We start from the raw sequence: 23,155 nt of genomic DNA, 5'->3' as shown, positions 1-23,155 counted from the left end.
ATGTTGATGAATTTCCACGTGAAGTGGATTTACGTTGTTCAACTCGTTGGTTGACCGGACAAGAGAAAAACGAAATTAATGTCCTGCGTTCAAAAACCTTGAGTTTTATTTAAGAAATGCCATTTTATTATTTTTAATTTATTTTTAAGCTGCATATAATATTATGTGTAATTTATGATCATGTTCTTAATTAAAATTTTTAATAGTATGTAAAATGTATAATGCATATTATACAAATAATTCTAAGTTGAAAGAATTTTGCAGGACAAAAGATTTTGAGTTTAAAAATCTAATTATTTCTTCAAATTACTTTAAATAACTAGTTTCAGTTAAAATAATATATTTTTTTATAGAACTCTCAAAGTGTGTATAAAAAAGTATAGAGTACATAAATAATTTACGTGCCATTAAAATCAGATGAGTTATGGCAATAAAATCAAATAGGGCATAATAATATGGATAGTTTAGGGTTTATTTAGAGGAAAAAAATAACATAAAACAATTTATCCTAACTATTAAAAAATACTTAAATATATAACGATGTATATATAATACGTGTTAAACATCAATGTAATATATTATATTAGGTATATAATACGTATAGTAAGTGTAAAAAGAACCTATAAATAATTTGTAAGGTCAAATAAAATATATATGTTTTTTTATTGTTTCAGAATCAATTACATTGTATTAGCTTACAATTGTTTAAAGGAGTATACTTAAATTATTTAGCTATACGGAGTGATATTTACATTATATTAAGTTGTATAATTCAATTTTTTTAAGAAAATAATCACTAAACATATATTATAATTTATACTATGTACTCGTATTAATAATTATCATTTAAATAATCATTGATATAATATAGTGTGCTATAGTAAAAATTAAAAGTTTAAAATAAGCTTCAATTATTTTATTTTATAATTTGTAACTTTTAATATCTTTACAGTCTTGGAAGAGAAAAATGTATGATAGTACAATAGTTGATCAAAGAAAAAATAATAATAAAATAAAGCTATTTATCAATTTTAGTATTAAATATTATTAATTCTTAATGTAAGTCAGTATAAATTATATCAATTTAAACATTGAAGGATATATAGCAAATAGTATATTAAATTAAAAACGTTCTATTTTTGAAAGAAAGAAAAAGATAAATCATAAATGTAATATTATGATAATAAATAACTTTAAAATATGGAAAAGATGAAGTTTTGACAAGCTTATGAAACACCAATTACATACATTTCAGTATCTCAGTGAAAATATTTAATACGTTTCAATATTGAAATTAAAATTACATTAAAAAGTAGCCTTGATGTCTTGTTTAATAATAAATGTTTAAGTTTAGTGTTGTTCAGTGTGGGATTCGCCATAACTCATTAAGCTTAGTTTTAACTAGGTAGTTTAAATACATGTATTTACCTGGTGACCTCGGTGGTTGGATTGGCTACCTGAGTGTCCACCGGACATTCCATGATGGTGGTGGTATGACGACATAACGTCGTGCTTGAGCTGAGAGAGCGGTCCAGGTGATCCAGTGGATCCAGGTCCCAATGATCCATTGCCTTGGCCTCCACCGTTGCCATTGCCAGGTCCCGGTGATTGATGATTGTGATGATGGTGGTGTTTTCCCATATCCACAGCGGCAAGCACTTCAGCTCTACTGAGTAGACCGTCATTGAGACCACCAAATAAGTCACCCTGTGGAAAAAAATGTTTTTAAAAATTAAGTTTACGAGATATGATAGTTATTTTTGATTAATTTTAAGGATTCAATTCGTTCTTAATGAATAGAGAGAATAATTATTTGAGTAACGTTTTCTTTGACGTATAAAATGCGGAGAAAACGGTCAACAACTTGCTATACTTGAATATTAATGAAGAATCTCTATCCTTAGTCTTAAGCGGCTACGTTTTCTCACTATGCGTGGAATAAATGCTGCGCTGCGTGCAAAAGCTTTTTGTCAAGATAAAATTCACAGTGGACTTATGACGCCCAAGATAAGAAGTATGACATTTACTAAAGACGTCAACGAGTATATAGAGTTTACTTACTGGGGTTTTTTTTCGGGGTGTGTGACAAGTGCTGCTGGACTTTAGAGACGAGTCGTCAATTATTTATGAGCTATCCCATTACTCTACCGTTCTTTTACATGGTCATTGAAAAAATGAAAAAATATTATAAAAAATAACATGAAAAACTACTGTGAAAAGTAGATGGATTTTAATTATAATAATATATATAAAAATATGTAACATATATACATTATATATAAAGATAATATTTAGGCAAATAATAATAATCTGGATAACTAAAAAAAAACAAGTATTGAATATTCTTTCGCGTTAGAATTTACTAATATTTAATTTTAGTTTATTTTTCTAATTTGAAAGTAGTTATACGTACACTGCGTCATTAGTCAATGACTCCAACAATGTTTCTGGAATTTTTAAATTATTATAATAATTATATTATTATGATTATTATTATAATGACCTAATACAAGGTAAAGTGTAATATGTGGTTTGTTATTTGTATTCATATTTTATACAAGACGAGTAAAATTAAAAATGGATTTATTAAAAGTGTCTATGAAAAAAAATACTTAATATAGTGTTTAAATTTGTTAAAAAAATTTTTCTAGGCTAAAAATATATATTATATATAACTATAATACTATATGACCAAAATTATTTTATAAACAATTTTTTAGCTTATTTTATGAGTATCTAACAATGTTTATTTAATTTTAGGTAAAAAAATTAAAATATTTAATTACTTATTTAAAAAAAAAGTAATTGGCTTATTAGTATAATAAATATGTACTGTGATTGAAAAAAATAACAATTATAGTTAATAATAATTTAAATTTAAAAACTGATATTTAATTTATTGTTTATATTTACGTTTAGTTTAATATTATAATGGAATCGATTCGTTTAAAGCGTTAGTTTTGATTTCATTGTATGTGTATTAATTTTTACAAAAACAATTATGTTGGAATGTATTGAAATACAAGAGGGCATATTACGACAGGTTACTTATACAATTTTAGGTGAGGATTAATTATAAGTATTATTGTTATAAATTACATTTTAAGCGTTATTTGCTTCTAAACCCATGTTCCTTTTAGAGCTTTATTAGTCGATATAATAATTATATATTTGTCATATTCTATATAATTAATTTTGATAGCTCATATAACTCAACATACCGATACACGTCTAAGTCCTAAGACATTTGTTTTAATAGAATTTTTAGTATAAAATATTCATTCCAATTTTGTTTATTGTAATATTATACATTATATTACAGAAAAGTCCCTGACACACACTTTATTTTTGCGTAGGTGTATTAAAAGTTTTAAATAAAGTATTTTGTAAATTATTAGTAAATTAATTCGGATACCTAGGTATATATAAATACTATTTTGTATTATTGAGAATAACAAAATAATTAATTTATTTAATACAGTTAATATCAATTATTTTTATTTAATAGCTGTAAGAGGTTTTCAACTGTTGCTCGTATTGATGTAATAAGTACTTAATATCGAATTACATCTTATTCTAGGTAACGTGTGTACAAAAGTTATAAAAATCGAAAATTATAAGGTTTTTTGATTGTATATGTTAAAGTGTCCTGGTGTTCTTTAACGATCGGCATGTGTTTGGAGTGGACGTGGCAAAATGATGACTTGAAAACGGAATGCAATTGGAGTGCATTCGAAAATATGTCAAAAACTCTCATTTACGTAGGAGCAATCATCAGCGCTGGACCGGCGGCGCTCGTTGCATCGATGCAGACGAAACTCAGAGAGGTGCTAATCATCGGGATATTTTTTACGCTCTGCGGGTCAATTGTGCTCATGACGTGTTCTATCAGCGCGTTGTCGACACTCGTTGCCGGACGAATCCTGCACGGTATGGGTGCTGGGATTGTGTGCGTCGTCGTGCCCAATTACGCAGCAGAAATCACTGAGCCGAAGTACAGAGGTGAATGTTAATTATAATAATTTTATTAGGGCTAGGATTTCTAATTATTAGCATATTTTTTCTTATGAATCAATTTTATGTTTTTAGTCCAAATACGTTGGTTGTCAGTTATATCCACGATTTGGTTTATACTACAGAATTTAATAGAACAATTTTTTTCTCTCATATTTTTATCAAAATGTGTAAAAAAAATGAATGTTAAATCGTATTTATCTAATAAATTACTGTAATTATTGTTTTATATGTCATAAATATGGTATTTATATACTGACGTGGTTGGTTATACCACGGAAAAGATAAGATTCCACTTAAATGTACTAGGCTTGTTAACTATTTAATTGTTGTTTTAATAATCTTTGGTATAATGAAGTAATAGATACAACATTTTATATTTTTGCGTGATATTTAGTGTAACATTTAAAGTGGTAAACGATTTCAAAGAATGACCAAAATTCAAAGTGAAGGTGTTGAATTATGAAAATTTGTTGAAGAATTATCTAGTGAAATTTGCAAAACTGATGGTAAACTACTTAATTGTGTTATTTGTGATCAATTTTTATGTGAAAATTATTTAATGTTTATAGAATTTAAATTATTTTTTTTAAATAATCTATATATACTTTATCATTTTATATTGCATATATGTAAATCCTAGCCCTAATAATAGTAATAACAATAATAATAATAATAATATGTATTTTATAGAGTCTACACGTTATATGTTATCGCGCGTTACATTTTAAATGACATGTGTTCTATGACATGTATTGTACGACACAATGGGGCATGTGAAAAAACGCTTAGTAATACTTCCACCTGGGCACACTGCCGCGTAAATGATAAACCTATTTAAAATTGTAAATCAATTATTTATTGTTTGTTCGATTTTTGTCTTAGCCATTAAAATATTTGAATACCCATAATTTTTGTAATTCATATTATATGAATATAAATTAAGATTGCAACCATAAGTGTAGTTACTTTAAAAATCAAAAAAAAATCTAAGATTTTAGTGTGACATATGAACGTAAAATTATATTTTATATGTAAATACACAGATTGAGTCATTGATAACAATAAACAGAACCTATTGAATATATTAATAGGATAATCGGTTTCATAAAAACTAATTTTTCGCTTATATTAATTACGATAAAAAATTAATTATGGTTACTAACATTTTTTGTTTTTTGTGTGATTAACAATTATTTCTAAATGGTAGGTTATACATTAATGTTAATTATTCTATGTAGACGTGCTAATTGGTTTGCATCATGTACACTTGTTATGTGGTATGATTTTGTCACACATCGTCGACGAGTATAACATGTACTCATATATGAATATGGGAACTGTAGCTATGGCAATATTAAACTTGATAGCATTATGTGTCATCGAAGACCCACCATATTTTCAGCTGATATTTTATGAAAATCTGCGAAAGAGTGAATCAGATTGTAAATGTATTGATTTGTCGAGCAATAGTTGTCACAGTGTAAAAAAAAATGCTATAACAAAATATTATGGTCTCTGTGGACTATTGTATATTATTAATAAATGTATATTTATCGTTTCAGATATTAAGAAAACGAGACATCGACAAAATAATATACCTGTTTTCGATTTTCACGAAAAAACAATATTTTCGTCCGTTGTTGGTTAACATCTGTTTAATAAGTATACAACAATTTAGTGGTAACATTTCATTGATGCATAAACTACAATGTACATATGGAGTATTAGTATTTCCATTAAGTGGAATGGTATCGACCATGACTAGTATCTTAGTTATCCAAGTATTGACACCTTGTTACTGTTCATTATCATTTATCATATATTATTGTTCAATATAGTTCACAAAATGTTGTATATTTTGTGGATTAATATAAATATAAACGCAGTACTACTACCGAACGTCAAACATATTATAGTTATTTCCCTATTGGTTGGTAGAAACTTTCAGACATTTTATTTATAGTTCAATTGCCGGCTGGAGACTTTGTCGATCGGCCACCACCCTAACTAATAGAACAGTAGACTATAGAGTCTCGGGACCTTTCAAAGACATCTTAATCCTGATTAGGAGTTCATACAAGAAGTTTTACGGAGTTTCAATGTAGGAGCTCCCTTGGCGCTTCTTTGTGTTATTAGGACACTTATATCGATTGCAGCAAGGTCGACAGTTAACTCAGCCTTTTGGGGGACATAGTGTTCACATATAACGAAAAAAATGTATTTCAATTTTAATTTTATAACGTATTACAATAATATAACAAAAATTTACATATTAATATATTATTGTATATTGATAATAATATACTCTCTTATAAACATATAATATAATATATATATATATTTAATACGAAATCAAATACAATATTTAAAAATATTAAATTAAATTTACTATTTTTTTTTTTAATGTAATGGACATTTAATCCTTTCGTTAAACTAATATATGTAATAATTATATATATATATATATTTTATTTGTATCTTATTTAATTTTAAATGTAAAATTTATTCATTATATATTAAAAATGTTTTTTTTTTAATTTTTAGCTCATTTTATCAATGTTTTGTTTACTGAGTCTCAAAATTTTGGGAAAGAAATATATATTAATCATCTCAGGACTTGGCATGGTAATCACTTTATCCTTGGTTAATAGCACGTATTATATGAATAGTATGGACTCGTTATGGTTACCTAATTTAATCTTTATCTATATTATTTTTTATTCAATTGGATATGGTCCATTGCCATGGATTTTGATGCCTCAAATTTGCCCAAGAAATGTAAGCTATAAATTTCAAATTAAGTGTTTCTGTGTGTTATATATAATATTATTCTTAGACTATTTTCCATAAATTTAATTTAAATAGTTTATCATACTTTACAATTATTATTCATTTCTCAATTTAAAATTAGTTAATATATGAATTATTATTAAATCAATTTAATACCTTACGAAAAATAAATTCATATGTTAGTATGAAATAATATCGCAATGATTTTTAATTCAGTTGTATTTATCTATATATTTTTAGACGAAATTGTGGACATCTGGCGTCACTGTAAGTCTATACGCTTTTTTGAATTTAATCATTAATCAACCGTTTATTGACATTAAAAGATATATGATATACATGTTAAGTGGAGTGGATATTTTTCTATTGATTTTCACTATTGTAAGTACTATTGGTACTATTTTTGCATTTTTGTTCATACCAAAAATAAAAGAACGTATTCCGTCATAAAATGTGTGCGTTTTATCATTTAAGATTACAGATAAAAATAAACGAATTTTCCTACTTTTTTCTTTTTATTTTACGTTAGTAGTGTTTAATTTAGAAGGTTTACAAAGCTGTAAAAAGCTTTTAAAAAGGTCTTGACTTGGCAAAAAACCTCTCTACATTGTGATAAAGTTTGTAGATTTTGTACAACCATAATATAAAAACGGTAAAAATGCATAAGACCTCCGAAAAATATGAGATGTTAAAATGTAAGAAAAAGTACACTTTATAAATAAGTTTACATTAAATTTCTGAGTTCTACAAGCACATCTCTTATGATAAGTATAATAGATTAAATTACTTTATATTGCTTTTTTAAAATCAGTAACACAATAAACTAATCTAAATAGTCTATGATAAATATTGATTGCTACGAAATAATATTTTTCATACACACATATTATATTTTATAAATAATTATTAACAATACACAAAGATTAAGAAATTATTTTTAAGACAATGATATTTCAAAGAATGCAAAATAAAAAGTACGATTAAATAATGTTTTAGAAAAATTCAAAATTTATGTATGAATTAGTGAAATAAGTCATAGTGGACTAAATCTCATAATAATTGTGGAATGTAAGGCCGTCGTTATGTGCAGCATAATATAATAACATTAAGAGTAGATATTTTATAATATTCACTAGATTCTGTGCACTTTTCTTAGTGAAAATTAATGTGGTGTAATTATTAGAGAAATATGAGCTCAAAAAAGGTTTATAATAGGTTCAATATATTCTCACATTTCAATAAAAAAAAATTGTTAGATAAAACCTTGAATAAATTTGGAAGTGGATATATAAACGTTTATATTTTGTCTTAAAACTCAAATTTTTATATCGAAAACAAAAAACTCTTTAATATTATCGTAATGGTGATTCATAAAATGATTACGTCGTCATAATTCTAAATTTCTGTAAATAATGGAATGGGTCATTATAAGATCTAGAACTATTTCCATTTCCCACAAATGTATTTTACGATTATAAAACCAAAACAATAATTTTAACATTTAATTATACCTCAATATTTTGAAATAATTGAGTACCTACATAACATATATTCAAAAATTTCATTAAAATTAACAATAACAAAAAAAAAAAATTTATTTTGAAAAAATAGGTTTTTGAGAAAAATGTTATTATTAACTCAAAATTGAAATACATATAAAATTTACTTTAGCTATGAACAGGTTCTTGTATACTGACCGAGACGATAAATATTTTGCATTAACCCTTTTGGTTGCCTGTCGGGATGTCAAGTGTTTATTAATATTCGCCCCTTCGACCCCCGTGTCGGTTACATGGCGAAGATGGTTCGCTTGCAAACTGTGCGCATAACGAGAAAATTACATGATACCATAAATCTTAACTTATATACGAGGTAAACCACAACGACCTTCTGGATACCATCAGAACAATATAATCTAACTTTATAAATTATTATTTAATTGTAACATGTCTTCATAATACCACGGGCGGTTTCTGATTTGGATTTGATGGGTATGCAATGTTATGATATTTTTCGTTAAATATTGAAGATATGCATTGTTTTAATTTTAATTCTAACGTTATCAATGGATGGAAATAGTTTTGTTTCAAATAATTTTCAAGGCAAGAACATAGGTATGTATAAACTATCAATCGGCATCGATCGAACTCTCGATATATGGCAAAACAAGGTTGTAGGGTAAAAATGTGGCGATGGGTGTTATTCATGAAATATTTATGATTCACTTGATCGTACTTTTTTACCTCCACGATCGGTCTTAAAGAAAAGTGTTTTATAAACAACTTATATACATAATTAACTCGATTTTACATGCATATATACCTAATATTAGTTTCAACTCATGGTGTAATTGTGTTATTGCAATATTATATTTATTTGTGAAAATATTTTATCAAATAAAAATAAATACATAAAAAATCGATACACGTTAATAGACTGCAGGTACTTCACTATTATATAATTAGTTAATTCTATATAATTAGCATACTTTTTAATAGTTTACCTATTTAGTTTTTTATTTTATTTATGATGAATTTTGCTAACAATAATAACAATATGATTAACATAATAATACTAATAATAGTTTTATTTTTATAACGTTCAATTATTATTAATAGTGCATATTGATTTTGTAATTAAATATCAAACAGTATTGGGTTTTTAACGGTTTGATAATATACAGATATAGTATATTAATATATAATAATAACAATGTATTTAATTTAATTAGGATAATTTTTTTTTGTGATTCTTACTTAAGAACTTTTTTGTTTATATATCATTTTTATGACCAGTGATTGAACAGTTTAGGATTTCTTTTCTTTTCTTATGTAATCATAAACTGGCTTTTTATTTTATATTTATACAATTTGGACTGGAATATTGATATGCCTGTATACTTTAAAATGATTAGTAAGAAACCAATATAAAACCAAATTACACTTAAACATAATAAGTATGGTTTAAAAAAAATTGAAATCCCAGTGATTGAACCCACCGTGTTAGTGTTTGAACACTTCAAGCCCAGTGTGTGAACAGTTAACAACTATAATAAGTAACAATATTAACTGTTAATTTTTCATATTAGATAAATAATTTTCTTGAAATTAAAATATTTGTAAGCGATGTTCAATTACTGGACAGTGTTCAATAACTAGACGGTTCGCCCTATACTAGGTATATTTTGCTGTATAGATTTCATTACTTTTTAATATAAAAATAGTTTAATTCTAATAAATGAAATTTAAAAAAATATTTATTATTTAACATTAGCATTAGCATTCAGACGCATATAATTGTATTACAATTTTATAAAATAATACTTTGGCTCTTTACGTTTACGTTTTAATGATTGTACGGGTTTTACAAATATTTTGTAATAATTTAAATTGATTAATTAGTTTTGGGTGTTTATAAACATGCATATATGTCGTTGATGCATAGTCAGTACTCAGATAAGTTCAATGCTTCAATGCAAAGAAATCCCAAGAGGAGATTTATGAATCCGTCCTTGTGTAATCGGACTAGAGAATGTGAATCGTATACATATAGTGCTATTTAGACATTATCTCCGGTATGCTCGATATATAGAAGAGCTTTCCGAAACGTTTTCTCTTGGTATTAAGGCATCGGTGAAATTCTGCCTCACGTATCCGGCATAGTTAGTAGATGTGCAGAATAGAGGGGGCGGATACGACCGGGGACTCATTTATTATTTACCGGAGCCACGAACGGGACGGTTTTAAGGCCGCTTGTGTGTTTTCTACCCCGGCCGTCGCTCGGTCCACCGAATAAAGTCCTTTTAATTCCTGTTCCCGAAGCCACTTTGCTACGACGAAAACCAAAAAGCCTTGCATTTCGTTGATGATTTTTAGTTTATAGTCTTCGTCCTCCCTCATTTTTACTCTCGGGAGTTTTGTTCTCACTCGAGGGACTTTTTTTTTAATGTGTTGGCTAAATTGTTTCTTCTTTAAAGCAAGAATGAGGGAATTTAAAAAAATAAAATAAAAATGTTAAAAAATAAAATAAGAAAAAAAGACACCCCCGACTGAGCGAAGAAAGAAAAAATACGGTTCTTATTAATGTTCACTTTAATACAATACTGTCTGCAACGTTTAGGACCGCTTTTAACAGAAAGAAGGAAAAAAGTTTCTCAACAAGTGCTAAGTCGATTATACAAAATTCACATTTCTTTACAACTGAAAGAATAAACCTCACCTAACGAGTTTTGACAAACTGATATAGATAGGTATAAAACTGTAATTACTAAGTACAATAAATATAAATAAATAAAATTTATTGTATTGAGAAATTGATTTAAAGATTAATTGTTAAATTTGATACATTTTTCTTAACCCGTTCCTTTAAACAACGTGTCTATTAATTTTTAAGCAGTACTATGTTAGAGGTAAAAGATAACATCTAAATAGTCTACATATTTAAAATTGGCAAGTTTATTGAAGCGGTTTAATGAATATTTTCTACAATTTTAAGATATAATACATAATATAGCTGTTATAAAGAAAACGTACATTGTGTCGTGGAGACCAGGTGTTGCACATGAATGAGGACGCATCCTCTAGAATCCGGCTCTGAAAATACGAAAACGGTGGTTAGATTTGTAGAAATACTTGGACGAGACCCATAAAATTTATAAAAACTTTATATCTTTAAATTTTTTTTTCTTTGTAAATTCTATGATGTTATATAATGCATGAATATATTTTACATATCATACGGAAAATTCGAAAGCACTACCAAATGAATGAGGTATTTCAAATAGTCTGTTATGATGTTTTATCATATTTTGTATTTGAATTATTAATCGTTTCGGGTATATTGTTGTTATTTTTAACAATTAACCACACAATTTATAGTAGGTACCTATTTACAGGGGTACTTCATATCAATCATATTATTTAACATAAATATATAGATATAAAAGTCATTTTCATATCAAAGTAAAGCATTTGGAAAAAATCTAGTAATGATTATATTTTATGACAGTCATGAAATGCAAGTAAATATAAGTATTAATTTAATAATTTATATATTAAATAAGTTTTCTCTTTTCTATAAGTATAATAGTATTCATTTCTATAAATATATAAATCATACAAAATTAATAACATACATAGATCAATCATTCAACAGATAATTAAATATTTTATTGAAATAAGAAATCTAAGCACGAAAATATTGTATAAAATAATTTTGTACCTATTGCAGTTATTGAAATACGCGTGTATAGACATTTAAATATAAATCTATATCGCACATAGTTTACTTTAATCATCGTATCCAAGTTGGATTAATAATTTTAAATATTTAATGTTTTTTAAGCATAAAATAAAGACAAATTATTTAGAAATACGCGTGTGTTACAATTGGTATACATAAACGACGATTAAACATTGATCGCAATTTTTTTTTAGTTTTTTCATTTTTTTATTTATTTATTTTATCATTTATATTTCGATGCAATATAGTAGGTACCTATCGGTAAAAAGTTAATGAAGTTAATGTAAAGTTAATGAAGTTAATGTAAAGTTAATCACGGAACAGATTAAATTAAATCTATTTAATGATAGATGTATAATCTTAAATAATATATATTTATGTACCTATTATTATATGCTATATACACATCATCATGGTATTACACATTTGGACACTCTGAAAAGACGCCCCATACGAATTATACTCTTATACACATATTATATTATAGTTCATGTATTTCAAATATAACAGTGTAGCCGTACGACTAAATATATATGTATCTATAAGTTATATATGTTATATGTGTGTGTGTGTGTGTGTGTGTATATATATATATATATATATATATCCTACTTGACTAAATTGTGCATAAATCAAACGTACAGTGACACGAAAAGGGGTTTCTGTTATGTATATAGTGGTAGTACCTATATATATATACGGTGGCGGCGGCTGGATTTGCGTCACGTGTCATTTTCCCACTTGGAACGTCCGAGCTTCGGTGATGTGATAATCACTCGCACGTGTGTTGCATTACGCGCGTACTCGTAACGTGTACGAGGCCGGGGACGAGGGAGACTTCGCTTCAAAATTCAGTTAGTACTTGACAGACGGTCGTATACGCAAAATAATTACCACAACCCGCCGGCCGTTTAATATTATATACATGTATGTATACTATACACGCGTTGCGCTGTTTTGACACAGCAGTTACGTTATTATTATACTTGGCCGAGGTAAAATAAAAATAAAAAACTTTTGTGTTCACTTATAATATATCCGAGGGGAGGGGAATGTACAAAATTAAAAATCCTAAGTAATTAATGTAATTGTGTCAATTAGCATATAATGTATGTGTGTGTTGGTGTAATATTAAACGCACCTGCATCAGGTTTTTATAGTTTTCCATCATAATTATCATCAGTTTCTCAATTACAAAAATACATGTTCAGGTACAAGCATACTATAACGTATATTTGCCGTTAGACTAATTTTAGACGACCGAAATGATCCATATTTATTATGGATATGAACGATGTGGTTTTGTAAAAAATAATATTATAACATTAAAACACCAACTTTTAATAGAAATTACGGAATAATATAATGATGTGAAATAAATGAAAACTGGCCCAACTATATTATATAGTACCTATAAGTACTAGCTATTAGCTATATATACCAATACGTAAAATGAATAAAAAGTTGAAAACAATTATGATTTTAAGCTTATTATACATTATATTTCATAAATTATGAGTATACAATTATTGAATTATATACCTATTATACGTAAATATACTGTAAGGATTTTAGAAATTAATTAAAATTTTAATTTGTGTTTAAATGTTTATATAATTTAAATTCCATGTAATAGGTATAGATTATTTATATTATACATTAATTAAATTTTGTTATTGAAAAATGTGCATAGTAATGTTTTTTTCTAAAATATCATGTATTTTACCATAAATATCTAATATGTTTACTTAGTGATTTTATTAAAATATTATCAAGTTTCAATTTTTTATTAGCCAAGACTCAAAAGGCATAAAAAATAAATTTTTTCTCATTCTATTGAGATTATAACTGAATTTTATTAAATATTAAATAAAAACTTAATAATCGTATGCATATCTATAATAGATATAAATATACATTTCATTATTTACAAACATAATATGGTAAAATGTTATTAAACAAAATTTATATTTTATAGGAAAATACTTATATTAATATATAATACTGATATGCAATGAATAAACATTTAAAATGTAAAAACACCCTAAAAGATTATTTTAATAAGATTAAAACTATAAATAGAAACAAGTTACATTTAAATATTTTCTTATAAACCATTTCCCTAAAACTTATGTAATAAACACTAAACAACGAATTTGTCAATATGACGAGGGTTATTTCAGTTATGTTGGTGGCAGTAGGTTGCAGGTATATAGAAAACCGATCAATAATAAATTAATGACCGCAACCTATGTTTCAGTCGACACGTACAGTTAAAATAAAAGGTTTAATCGAGACGTAAACATTTAAAAAATATATACATATACATATTGTCTCGTGTTCTGAATTTTTTATAATTTTGGAATTTAAAACTAAAATACTGATGAAAATATCCTACAACAAATGCATTACCTATATGTACCTACTACCTACAAAATAATATAAAAGTTGCTATTTTATCACATCCTAATGATGATTTTGGCTTAACTACATGATTATGTCCAAAGGAAGTTTTATTTATTTGATTTATATAATACAATATGATTATTATTTTATTATTTTTATAAGAACAAATAATGTAGGTATAAAACATATTATGTTATGGCAAGGTATACTACAATATTATTGGTAATATAATTAAGTTATTATATAATATACATAGGCACATTTATAGTCACGTATTGTATTTATATTATACTCCAGTATTCTACATAAAATAATATTATGTTGTTTTATCGAACATTTATTTTCTGAGTATTTAATGTTTATTCAGTCATATTCAAGTAGGTAGCAAAATTATCGTACCGATTGTTGGTTTGTGTATTAGAATAAACTAATAATAATTTCCAAATGTTTGTGAAGTGGTAACAAACTAGATATCTTCGTAGAACAGTATATTATATAATTAAGTTCATGTCAATTGTCAGCCTACTAAATATGTTAAACAATGTTATTTTTAAGCAAATATTTGAAATAATAATAATAAAAATTGATTGTGTTGATTCGAAAATGTCCTATATAATAGAAAATATGACTTATTATACTCGTATAATTAGTAATATTACCATTTACCATACGCATTGCGAAAAACGAATTATTTTAATTAAGTGAATACCATATATTATATTATATGTGTATATACAAATTATAGGTATTATATTTAAATACTTTCATTTGATCATATATTATAAGATTGCTTATTAGTTATTATAGTTTGTTTTGATAGTTATGTGTTATAATATGGTAAAGATTTTTATTATGAGACACTGCAACAATTGGAGTTGTCTAGTAAAAAATAGATTATGCATAGGTATTTTAGTTATTATTATTGACTCTACTGTATATACATACAAATGTGAATTTAGATTGAATATCTGTTGGCTAGTGAAGGGGGTATTAATTTAAATATATATCACATTTATTTATTTTGTATATTTTTAAATATTATATAATAATTATCCAATAAAATACATCACTCGTGCGCTTATATTATTAGCATAATTTACTCTCTATTAGAATATGCGTCTGTACTTTGGGAATCTTTTACAATAACAAATTTATACTATTTAAAGCGATTTTATGGACGGTTTTTGCAGTCATCCGTAGCTTAAATGTTCCAATTGACCACCCTTTGTATAACTATACAATTTCTGCAATTTTGTTTGTGCTTGATCTTACCTCTTTAGCTAATAGGCGTAAAATCCTGCAACCTAATATTCCTGCGCATATTAATTGATTCATAAATTAATATTCCTTCATTGCTCTCGAAAGTGAATTTTAAAATTCTTTCTCATTTCAAAAAGTCTCAAATTCTTGGATCCGTTCTTTACAGTTTCACTCAACTATACCTGCAGCAATGTGATAAACCCAATCCTATACCTGAATGATTATATTATGGTATAACGCCAAGTTTGCGTTTAACAATATACAATTTTAATTAAATCGTTGATGATTTTTGTAGAACCACGAAACTCATAATTATATAGCTGCGTAAAAGGTGGTAGAATGTTTTATTCGTTCCCTTGCCGTAAAACGGTGTTTGTGAGGTTTAACAACAGCTTGCTGCTGGTGGTAACACGGATTTGATACGGTCAAATAATTGCGCATAATTGGATGCTATAATAGCATCGCTCTCATAGCCGTTTGTTACTTAAATGGAGATTTATTCCACGGACGGGTAGACGGTCTGTATATATGGCGGGTGGTTCGGGGTATATATATATGTATATATAATATAGCAAGGCTTTTGCAAGGGGAGATGGATGACGCGGATTCCGTCGTAGCAGCATAGCCGAAAGAGAAAGATACGACGGGGGCGATTAATAAATTATTTAAGCGCCACCGCCAACGACATCAATCACTCTTTAGCGGTGAAGTGAGGTAAGGCCACTGTTGTGGGGAGAGGAAACACCGGCGGTAATTTGACGTTATTGGCCTTACCGGGTCCGTTTATTTCTTACGACTTTTTATTTATTATTCCGCGGCACTTTACAGTTTATATATACTCTTGTCGCCTGTACACAAGATTATTATTTATATAAATGCGCAGATATGACTCCTTTGCAGCCACCGTCGACAGATGACATACAGCGAGTGACGCGTGTCACGGTCCGGATTCATTTTTGTCTGAAAGTCTCGAGAGAAAAAAACGAAAAATAAAAAAAGCTATATAGTGCTAAATTTGATTAATTTTATATTTTTTATATTTGTGAAGATTGAGTAATGAAATGCCTGCAGTCTGCACTCTGTAATAGCTTCAGGCGCACGCCAGTCACAAGAATTGTAATAAAATGCGAATTAATGCAATTCATAATATTTTGTATATTATAATATTAACATAAAAATAGATTTTTTAGTTAAATATGTAAGTTGTATATTTGTATGTATATAATATATTATATATAATATTATTGTATAAATAATACAATGTTGTTATATTATATAACAGATTGGTGAAGTATACATATAATATGCTATATTATATATATACCTAAAATAGATCAGCTTTCATTTTGTTCACGAGGACATGAGTTATGTTTCAAAAACTCATAGCCTTAAAAAAAACCTTTTTGTGGACGTTTTTAGTATCTGCAGTACTGTATAGTGTAGTTGAAGTATGGTTAGTATAGTGGTGATATACAGTATGATACATACGTATAACTATAGAAAATAATATATCAATATAGATAATATAATATATTATATGAAAGTATAGCTACGTCTACGTATAGTTAATGACTAATGTTATGATTAACATAATAAACATTTAAATTGATAAGTCCTATACATAATAATTAAATATTAAAACTTTCACTGTAGGTCTTAATTTGAATAATTTGTAAGTTTTAACTTATCATAAATTATATATAAAAAAATTGTCTGTAGTATAGTCGTATATAGATAATATAATTATGAAAAAAATCAATTATAAATACTTTTTATCAAAGTCAGTGACCTATTTTTTCATTTTTTTTTTGTGGTGAGGTGGTTATTATAAGGAATAATTTTTAAACTTTTATAAAATGCTATAAAATAAATTAATGTTATGATCACTATCATTGTATACACAGCTCATCATACAATGTCAAAATGAAATCACCTATTGGTGTATAAGAGTAAGTATGCCGTATGCTACGCAAAAATGTGATACCTACCGTTAAAAAAAGATTTGAATCTAAGGAGAATAATATAATATTAAAAAAAAAAATTTAAGAGGATAGCACTATATTATAGAAAATTATAATTTGCATTATACGATAATATTGTCTATAAATTATAGGGCATATGAGTAGGAAGGTAATACAATAATATATACATGAACCTTTATTCAATAAATATAATAAGTTTAGGTAAAAATTGCTTACATATAATTTAAATTTTTTGGTATTTGTGTAGTATGTATATATATATATATATATATATATATAATACTACGTGCGGTGGTCACTTAGTACGATTGAGTTTCGTTCGATGCAACAGTGATCAACGTGTGCAGTAGTACATATACCTATTATGCGCAAAGTCTTATACTAGAGGTTTACCCTTTACCGATAGATATAGACGTGCACGTGTATATCATCTTATATTTATCTAATATAATAATATTGTAAATTTTACATGTACACCGGCCATATTTATGTATACTATTATTATTATGTACAGGTGTGCGTGTAGTATATATTGCAGTATAGTAGGACAATACACTTCTTCCTATATATATATATATATATATATATATATATATTGGTGTGCAAGTGTACCTGTATAACGTATATATAATAAATAGATGTTGTATATAAATGTTATGACCGTGAGATCGGACGGGCGCGCATAACAACACTGGCAGGCCGATATAAAAAGTACGTTTTACACGCGCGCTGAACGGAAAGTAAAAAATCGACCACCGGATAACCAACTCGCAGAGCAACACTCCGCCGGACGGACGGCTGTAAATATATATTATATTGTACGCACTATAGAGTCATCGTATTTATATAAATTATGAGCGTATAAATAAAAGAAATAATATAATATAGCACGTGGTTATCTCGGACCTGCGGGCACACTTATACACACACACACACACACACCTATATATATCTACACCACGTGCGTGTAAGGGGTTTAGTATAAGAATTTATATTATATATATATATAGGCACATAATATATACATACATAGTATACCCACCACAGCGGTGTTCGTTTATCTCGTTTAATAAATTGGAAACCCAACTCGGGGTACACGTGCGGAATACCAAAAACCGTTTATATATACGCGTCTCGTCCGCATAAATTCCACATCGAAAAGTCTATATATTATATACCTACCCAAACGCTTTCATTATGTATACATATATATATAAGTATATACACGCACGTAAGCATGTTATATATAAATGTATACTCGGATAGGTACATGTATGTATATATTATATATAACCGTGTGCCGTCTTCGTTTACCGTCGTCGTCGTCTTCGGACGTCGTCGCCGCGCGTATATTAAAAGCAGCCGACCGATATAGCAGCAGTATATTATACAGTGTCTTGCATTCCGGTCACGGAAACCAATTCGCGGGCGAGTTATATAATACACACACACATATATATATATATACAGCGCGGCGTTCGCGCACCTTCGGTCGGTCGGTCTAGCCGGCTGGCGGGGCGGAGCGGGAGGAAGGGCGCGCGCCCGTGAAACGCCACCGTCGTCGTAGACGCGCGGCGCGCCGTTACGCCGAAAACGGTATAATATTAATAATAATAGTAATGCGGCGGCGGTTAGCCGGGTGAGTGGGGGTGGAGCGCCGATGGACCAATTGACGAGCGGCGCGCGTGAGACCAACTCTCCGTCATCGATCTCGGGCGCCATTTGCTGCCCACCCGTCCGCCCGTCCGGCCGCCGTACGTCCGGCCGGCCGCGGAGACTCATCGTGCTGCCGAACGACGACGCGACGTTTTTATCGGGACGCCGCAAATTGATCGTTCCGTACGCAAACGGCGGTTTAACGTAAGTGCTCCGTACACGCGGTCCTACCACGCGTATATATATATATATGTGTTTATATGTGTACAACAATCTCCGTGGACGTACACCGGTAGATCCGTCGAGTCGTATATAATAATATATAGAGCACTATCGTTATTATTTCAAAAGCTATTCGCGTTTTTGAAAATATTTTTATTACATAACCGCTTGACGGTTAAAAAACAACGATCCTCTAAACAAATAATAACGTATTTTTATTATTTTTTATCGGAATCTATTTTTTTAATTTGATTGTCTTTTTTAATGACGACATGCCCATTTTTATTTACATATTCCTCGCATACAAGCAGAATATTTTTTTGAGTTCTTCGACATTGTATAAAAGTACAATTTCAGGGATAAACCGCAAATTATTGTTAGTTTCATCTAAACTAATAATGAGCTATTATAATTGCCTAAAATTTAATTTAATTTGATCGAAATACACTGAAAAACAGTCTGCTTCGGAATATAAAATTAAAAATTTATAATATGTTATCATTCAAAAGAGTAACAAATTCTTAACTTAAAATTATGTTGAAGAAATATTTTCAAAATCGTTATAACGAGAGTCGTGTGTCAATCATTGGATTACCTGTATAATGTATATAAATATTATACTTATCTTTACATTTCTCTGCAGCACACCTCTGTGTATATGGATACACGAGTATATAATGGCTCTCACACGCATGTCTCACTACTTTTATTTCAAAGTATTTTATTTTTTTATTTCATTAACTGTATGAACATCAGCTATATTCTATATATATATATATTATATATAGGTAGCCAGGAAGAAAATTAATGTTTTTTGCAATTTGTTTAGGTTTGTATTATAATTTATAATACACCTGTGTAATAGTATTAAATACAATAAAAAATAGTATATTAATTTAAACATTCAAAACTGCACGAATATTGTAAGTCTACAATCTACGTCGCTACATCACGAAAACTGTGTCATTTGTGCATCCACGCGTCAAGGTATAAATATTACATCTCGTATCATCTCTGTACGTCACGCATCGTCATTCGTCGTCTATATACAATAACGTGTAGTATATTTGTATACATAATAATGTTGCCTATACACATTGCATATATAATATTGTATATATTATTATAGTATAATATGGTAGTATTTGTAGTAAGTACGCGAGAGTAGTATGATCATATATTAACGCAAATATGCTGATACACACCTCTTGTCTAAATTTGAAACCTAAACCTACTTTGCAGATCTTCTATTATTATAGTGTGTACCAAAGTTAGGTAATCTAAACAATTACAATTATTCTCACAGAAATATTTCGTTGTTTTAAAATTTATTAAAACACTATACATTCTACATGTTAAACATAATACTATTGTGTGCTATATGCATTATAATTAAGGACTCTTTAAAAATATAAACGTATAAGCGAACTATAAAAGTTCTTATTTTTTATTATTTGCCTAATATTTTTAAAAATATGTGTGCATTTATAAACACACTATAAAAGTTAATACTTTTACTATTAATTTTTTTAATATGAGGTAAACAATAAGCGTAGAATAAAATATTTTAAAAACTTACATTTTTTGATACAAATTTATTAGATTTAAATATTCTTATTTACAGTATCAACCTGGCTCATGATTGAGCCCCAGTAATTTTAAATGAGCTTCAAAGCCCCAATTCTAACTTATACAAAATTGCAACTGCCTTTTAATAACATTACAATAAAATTATTTTACTTTTTAATTAAAAATTAATTCATTATACTTTAAAACAATAGTTATTACTAAAAAAATGTATAATCAACAATGTCTTTCATATTATTTTAAACAAAACTATTATACAACAGCAGTATACAAATTACAAATTGTCCATTCACGCAAATACGCGTGTGAATGCTGACCGAAACTTGAATTTTCAGATAATATATTTTCAAATAATGTATCTACCTAATATAGTTTATTCAGAATAAATTTTTCTATCACACTATACTATGTGGTGGATACGACATACCATACATAAATATTGTGATACATAAACCTATGCTTTTATATGTGATAATTTTTGTACTTTATTATATGTCCGTTTCTCTAAAAATTACTGTTATACTAAAAAAATACCTTTTGAGAATAATCCAATCCAATTTATAAAATAAGAAAATAATTGTTTCCGATAAAATTAAAAAAATGCACGGTTTCAATGAAATTTTCTGAAAACGAAAATATACATACAATCATACAATAACTATATTATAATATATATTAAATTTGATAAGTTTATAACAATTAAAAGTATTACTTCTAGTTATCTTCAAGTTTTTATTTGTATTTATGATCATAAATCCGAAATAGTATACTGGAAGTTGGTGCAATGGTGCGTATTAAAATTTAGACTTTATATGGTGTATATGCGAATATAATATAATATAGTGCCTGCAAACACTGCAGTGTTTATTATCCACCAATAAATTTATTTTTAATGCATTTTTACGCGTACATGTAGATAGGTATATAGGTACTAATAAATATTATTCAAACGTATCTAACAATTTAGTTTTATTGCGTTGTTAATTGTTTGAACTAAATAAAAACCATACATATTAGATACGCGTACAAGGGAAGTATAATAAAATGTAATTGAATGAGCGAAATCGTCTTGTTAAAACTGATCGATTGTAGTTAATTTAAAAGTTGTAATACTAAATTACTATATTATTATAATTTATGTAGATAAAAACATGTGGCATTATTATTAATCGTTTCAGCTTAAAATATATACGTACTTAAATACATATATAATATAAATGATATTGCGTGATTTTATATTAGGTTTATATTAAATATATTTGCGTCATATGTTGCAAGTGAGAAAATACTGGTATATAATATTAATTGTCTATATATAAGGATGTGGCAAATCTATAAAAAGTTATTTAACTATGATTTCTTTTTTTAGAGAATATTTCTTAACATACCTAGAAGCCTAGAGGTATCTACAACTGTAGATACAAGGTATATATTTAACTATAACCTGATTTTTTGTTGAATTTACAAAATATCAATAATCTGATTTCGCTGGTTTGTTTATTGTTCATAAAATTTATAGGTATTTATATATATAAATCAAAATATTGCATGTTCCTTACGTCTTGTACTTATATACACACTGTAAAATTCTACTTAAATTATAAATGCATGTAAGTTTAAGTATGTAGGATGTGGATGTGCGTATATATATATATATATATATATATGGGATACGTGGTATAAAATATTGGGCTATAAGCAAAAATACTAAAGGAACTTATAGTTTATAAATAGGTAATTATATAATTACCTCTAATATACTAGCTATTTACTACTATTCTATAAATTTGAATTCATAGACAACGTCTGCAATAATATAAATATAGATATCAATATGTTTTTATAGATAATAATGTATATTAATCATATATTATACTATATACTTACTGAGCGCATTACAATTTATATTGAATTACAGTAGGTATACTATACTCATATTATTATTATAAATAATTTAGAGAGTTTAGTAAACTAGAAGATATAGGTATATCAAA

The 23,155-nt window shown here is 27.4% G+C and overlaps 2 protein-coding genes across 3 annotated transcripts in view; one reads left to right on the top strand and one right to left on the bottom strand.

The window, feature by feature from the left end:
- Positions 1 to 23,155, bottom strand: part of LOC132929936 (inhibitory POU protein) — a 38,268-nt gene that overhangs the window by 8,275 nt on the left and 6,838 nt on the right. The window contains exons 2-3 of one of the 2 annotated variants that reach the window (XM_060995580.1): positions 11,340 to 11,399; positions 1,429 to 1,707 (exon numbers count right to left, since the gene is read on the bottom strand). In XM_060995580.1, the coding sequence (XP_060851563.1) occupies positions 1,429 to 1,707; positions 11,340 to 11,399 (339 nt within the window). The remainder of the gene's footprint in view (positions 1 to 1,428; positions 1,708 to 11,339; positions 11,400 to 23,155) is intronic. The other variant, XM_060995581.1, reaches the window with a different exon arrangement.
- On the top strand, positions 3,370 to 7,257 carry LOC132929937 (facilitated trehalose transporter Tret1-2 homolog). Its single transcript, XM_060995582.1, has 6 exons — positions 3,370 to 3,580; positions 3,646 to 4,002; positions 5,256 to 5,497; positions 5,580 to 5,798; positions 6,562 to 6,795; positions 7,048 to 7,257. Exons 2-6 carry the CDS (start codon positions 3,672 to 3,674, stop codon positions 7,255 to 7,257), a joined length of 1,236 nt encoding a protein of 411 aa, XP_060851565.1. The 5' UTR covers positions 3,370 to 3,580; positions 3,646 to 3,671.

Source organism: Rhopalosiphum padi, chromosome 4 (assembly GCF_020882245.1).
Source record: "Rhopalosiphum padi isolate XX-2018 chromosome 4, ASM2088224v1, whole genome shotgun sequence".
NCBI lineage: Eukaryota > Metazoa > Arthropoda > Insecta > Hemiptera > Aphididae > Rhopalosiphum > Rhopalosiphum padi.
The sequence above is the reverse complement of the archived record's forward strand: the minus strand, read 5'-3'. Positions and strand labels throughout refer to the sequence as shown.

Coding starts and splice junctions, on each gene's coding strand:
- LOC132929937 (XM_060995582.1), top strand. CDS start 3,672: ATGTGTTTGGAGTGGACGTGGCAAAATGATGACTTGAAAACGGAATGC. Junction 4,003..5,255: donor CACTGAGCCGAAGTACAGAG/GTGAATGTTAAT, acceptor TATTCTATGTAG/ACGTGCTAATTGGTTTGCAT. Junction 5,498..5,579: donor CGAGCAATAGTTGTCACAGT/GTAAAAAAAAAT, acceptor TTATCGTTTCAG/ATATTAAGAAAACGAGACAT.